This window comes from Lottia gigantea, assembly GCF_000327385.1.
Source record: "Lottia gigantea unplaced genomic scaffold LOTGIsca_104, whole genome shotgun sequence".
Classification (NCBI taxonomy): Eukaryota; Metazoa; Mollusca; class Gastropoda; family Lottiidae; genus Lottia; species Lottia gigantea.
In genome coordinates, this window is record NW_008706849.1 from 821,170 (window position 1) to 826,516 (window position 5,347).

Below are 5,347 nucleotides of genomic sequence, written 5' to 3' on the forward strand. Positions count from 1 at the left end.
AGTGTGTATATTTGTTATAGCGTAAAATTTACCTTTCTTATATTTGAGATTATTTATTTCATCTCTCATACAATAATAAAATGGTGATATATTTAACTCATTCGCCCATCTTATAAGTTGAAAGTTTGTGGTTGTATCGGTTCCATATTTATCGAGAAAGATATTCATTTTTAAAAGTCGGTTTTTTGAAGTTCATTTTGATAAAACCTACCTATGATTTGTTCTTTGTCTTGATCGATTAATTCATATGTCGGAGGTGATATGGTGTTTACTTTATCAACGATAAATATTTCGTTCGTCAAGTATCCAACGTAACCTTTTTCGAATTTGCTTTTATATTTGAAAATACGAACTCGATCTCCTACTTTAAATTTGGGTTTGATATTTAAATTCTTTATTTCATTTTTGTAGTTATGTTGCGCGTTAATTGACTTTATAATATTTGGATTACTCGAGGCTTGTGTTGCTGTGACACCTATAGATGAATGAATTTTGTTATTGTTTTCATCTACAACCTCTGGTAATATTTTAAGCCATTTTTGAGATTTCAATTCCGTGAATTTTTTGAATAATTTATTTTTTAGAGTTCTATTATATCTCTCAATAACTACAGCTTTACCTTCATTATGCGTGCTGTAAATTTCAAATCCCAGAGATTTCATATTTTTGTTATAAAATTCACTTCCTTTACTACCCACAGTTTTTCTGGATGACGGTTAGATTGCTTCATAATCGTTTCAAATGCGTGTTTGACTGATAATCCTGTTTTGTTTTTCAAAGGAATAACCCAAGCATATCTCGTATACAAACCTATAACTGTTAAGCAATATTTATATCCTCTTTCGACTGGCATATTAATTAAATCGGCTGACCATATTTCATCTTTTTCAAATACTTTAACTTTTAAAAAGTTTTTAGTTTTTCTAAATTCTTTATGAATTTCATCCGCTAATCCCATGCCCAATTTCATCTTTGCTTTTAACAGTTTTATGATCAGAACCCTTTGCATTCTCTCTTTGAAAGTTGGATTTGGAATATTTTCAAGTTCGATTATCATTTGTCTGTCTGCTTCGTGTCTGAAGTTTATGTCTTTGTTTCTGTACAGTATGTCGTGTTTAAGCGCAGCGGCGTGAACTGTATCGACTGGTTCTTCGCCGGGTTTGGGTTTATCGTTTTCGTCTAATCGCAGATCTAACCTAGTACCTGGACCAGTGTAATTATGACCGGGAAGATGTTTTTCTCCGGGATATTTTGCCCATGGAAATCCAGGAAGAGAACCCAATGATTTTTGAATATCTCCTGAACCGAAATAAGTTTTTGGAGCGTGAGCGACAATCATTTTTATCCTATAACTTTAAAACCTTTTCCTTTCCTTTCTTCTAATCTCCTGTTTCTGCAGTTCTTTTATTAGCTCTAATTCTTTCAACTCGTTAGATTGTTTCACTGTGTCGCTTATACTCTTTCCAGCTTCCGCGATTGAGCCGATGGCTTTCGCTCCGGTTGAAATGAGTGATTTGTTGTTTGAAACAAAGCTAGCTACTTTTGGAACTATTGTCTTACCTAGAGAAAATAATGAAGAAAAGATACCGTCGCCCGAATAATCTTCGAATCTGTGTTGTTCATGTTTTAGAATTAAACTCATCCTATTTTAAAATGAGTTAATTTAACGAAGAAATTGTGTTTCCCAAAAGAGTTATCTCCCTTTTCTAGACTAAAAATAACATTATTTAAAACAAGGCTATTAAAAAAATGTTATGTTATTTTATATAAGGGTATTTTTAATATGCTTTTTTGATGGAATGTAGGAAATTGATTGAAGGTGTTTTTTGGTGAATGAAATGTAGGGAGTTTAGGTGAAATAATTTATAGTGGATTTAGGTCTTTAGTGTAAGAATTTATGAAATGTAGGGTGAATAGGTGTAAGAATTTATGAAATGTAGGGTGTTTAGGGTGGTCGCATTTTCCCCATGAAATGAAATGGAATGGGGAATCCCCGTGCGACAAATCTATAAGCTCTAGTACTACTTACTCCAAGCACTTTTAGATATTGGCATTTAGAGATGCAGAAATGTATTTACATAAAGTAATTGCAATAGACCGTCTTCGTATGTACCTGAATATCGTAACCCGCCCTGCATCAGTACTGTTTTTAGAATGTTCAGTTTGTTATCGAAATGTTCATTCTTTTTTTTTTTTTTTGCAGTGCCTTGTATTGAACGCACTGCTTTGTTTTGCATATGTTTGCATATGTTTTTTTGTTATCGAAATGTCAATTCTTTTTCTTTTTTTTTTTTTTTTTTTTTTTTTCGAAATTTCCACAGGGCACACAGCCTAGGCTTCAATAGCTACATGAACATTTCTACATGTGTAAATTGGCTCTAGAAGGCGCATTTTTGCATCGATTTTCTTTGGGTTCTCATTTTTAAAATCTGGCTGTAATTTCTGATCAAATAGCACTTGAAAAATTACGAAATTCGAAAATTTGTCGCAAACTTTTTTCGATTGAATTTTGCAATTATTTTGCAACTTTTTTGTTTTTGCATCGATTGATCTGAAATTTAAAATGCAAAGAGACATCAATAAAGTCAATGATATGATACAGTCAGAGTTTTGACGTCACTTCCGGTTTTGAAGGTGGAATGAATTGAAAGTACAATCTACTTCCGGTCGAATAACTTCCGGTGTAAATGAAATAGGTCAACGGAATTTATGCAGGTCGTAAGTAAATGCTAATACAAAAAAACGAAGAATATAAAATCCAGACTGGAAGTGATACTTTGGCTGCCATCTTGATTTTCTAATTTTCTTAAAATCGAAATAAGTCCTTAGGGATAAACTAAATCTGCATAAATTTGGTGTCGATGTAATCTGCTGTTTAATGTTCACAAAACGTTGCAAGCCGATTTTTGAATTTTGCTTTTGCATTTTTGCAACTTCCAGTTGAATTTTTTCAAAGTTTGAAAGCTTATTTCTTGTGACCTTGACCTTTGATGACCTTGACCTTCATAGGGTCAATGGTCATTGACCTTGGCTATCATTTGATACTTTGTACTTCCGGTTTTATAGCTATCCGTAAAAGGCCAAATTCGCAACTTTGGACTGCTCTAGCACGTGACCTAATTAACCTAGAGGGTTAATTTTTTCGGTTACCGAATGTGCTTCTCATGCACTTTACATAGTTAGAGAACAATTGCTTTTTTAAAGCAAAATTGAAATTTGTGATTTTTTCAAATTTGAGGGTTTTTTTTTTACCATATTTGCGTCTTTTTGATCTTGGTGTATGTATATCTTATGATCTATTTTATGTAGAGCCTTGATATTTGGAAGACACTTTGAATATGAATTTATCTATGATCCAAAAATTGGGGTGGGCGTGGCACATCCGGGTTGAATTACTAATTGTTTACATTTTGGTGCTGGGGCATAACTCGCATAGTATACGTTTGTTAAAAAAGGGACTTTGCACACAATTACCTCATCCTTTTGGCCAGTTTGTGTTAACAGCTCAGTTGTTTCAGCTTTATAGTTCCAAACAAGGAACAGGTTTTAACATTTGGATATTTTCATTTTTTAATTTTGACCTTTGTTGACATTTGGTGACCTATATCTTTTGACCTGAATAATGTAGAAGCTTGAAATTTGAAACACAAAGTAACATTTGGAATATCAATTACCCCATGCAAAAAAAATTAAGGAGGGCGTGGCACATCATGGTTATATTACTCATTATTGATATTTTTGGCCAGGAGCATATCTCGCAAAGTATACGTTTGTTTAAAATGGAACTTTACATACAATCATCTCATGTTTTGAGCCACTTTGTCTTAGAAGTTCGGTTGTTTCCGCTTCATAGTTCAAAAAAAGGAACAGGTTTTGGAAATTCAAAATTTTCAATTTTTGACCTTGACCTTTGTTGACCTTGACCTTTGTAGGATCAAACGTCATTGCCATTGGCTATCTATTTATACTTTTATATTTGCTGTTTTATGTCATCTTCCGGTTTTATAGTCGTGTGCAATTAGAAATTTTGATGACATATATCTCTTGATCTTGACCTTTTTAGACCTTCTCTTTTACAAGATCAAAGGTCATTGACCTTGGCTATCTGCTTGATACTTTCATTTGTGAGGTCTGATGTCTACTTCCGGTATTAGAATCTTCTAAAAAATAAAAAATTATCAACTTTAGACTTGTTCGTGCGCTTGATCTAATTATCGTCGATGGTTGATTTTTTCAGGGTCTTTAGCAAATTGCTACATTTGCAAAGTCCCACTCTGTGCCACGAGTGGCTCTAGTTTTTTTTGTTTTTTTTTTTCGAATTCTGGTCAGAGCGCCAGGCCAAAACTATACATGCCACATAAATACTGTTAAAATTTCTCCTGTTAACGCCGCGAGACTAAATCTGATGAACGTATTTTCATGCATTTTTTTCCAACCGGAAATGACGTAGAACAAAATCTATTTTTTACGTTTTAGCTAATTTTCGGCTCCAATTTTGATCGGATTTTGATCGATCTTTTTTCGTTAATAAGTTCGCGCTAACGGCTATAATATAGCAATTAAAAAATTCTAAAATTTAAACTTTTGTCGCTGACTTTTTTAGTTTCAATTTTTGAGGTTTTTCACTTTTTTTCTAACTTCTACAATTTTATTTCAATCGATATGAAAACTTACAGATAATTAGATATTTTGATTGGAACCTAAAATTAATTTTCAAAGTTTCGATATTACTTCCAGTTTTGAAGTTATTCGCTCGTAAAGTTGAAATTTCAACTTCCGGCATTTTGCAGATATTTGAAAAATTCTTTTTGCAATTAGTTAGAGTAGTCCCCATAAACATGTTGAAATGAATAAATTTGACCCAGAAGTATAGGGTAAGACGCCATCTTGATACACCTAATTTTTATAAAACTCAAAATGGGGCCTTAGGGGTAAAGCTGATGTGTGAGATGTTAGTGTCTATAGAATCTGCAATTGATTGTTAAGAAAATTTTGGAAGCCGATTTTTGAATTTTGGCTTTGTTTTTTTTTAATTACCGGTTATATTTTTTCAGTCATTGTCAAAACTGCTAAGGCATATATCTAGTTACCTTGACCTGTGGTGACCTTGTGACCTGCACAAATGTTGTGGTCCCTAACAAGATCTATCTAAAAATATATTTACTTTTGTCACGCGATGTTACCTTCCGGTTCTAGAGCCATTTGAAAATCGCAATTTTTATCTTTAAAGAGCTCTGTCACGTGACCTTATTATCATACGACAAAATTTATTTCATTTCCTTAATGTGTGTGATTTTGCCTTTCTTAAGATATATCACACTTGATATATTGATCAATTTTGCTTCTT

General features: G+C 32.9%; 1 protein-coding gene across 1 annotated transcript in view; it reads right to left on the minus strand.

Annotated features, from left to right (window-relative positions):
• The window catches only part of LOTGIDRAFT_170832 (hypothetical protein), a gene marked incomplete at both ends in the record, with an annotated part of 3,723 nt that extends 2,384 nt beyond the window's left edge, over positions 1-1,339 (minus strand). The window contains one exon of the mRNA XM_009046677.1: positions 896-1,339. Within this exon, the coding sequence (XP_009044925.1) occupies positions 896-1,339 (444 nt within the window). The remainder of the gene's footprint in view (positions 1-895) is intronic.
• Positions 1,340-5,347: the final 4,008 nt, after the last annotated feature.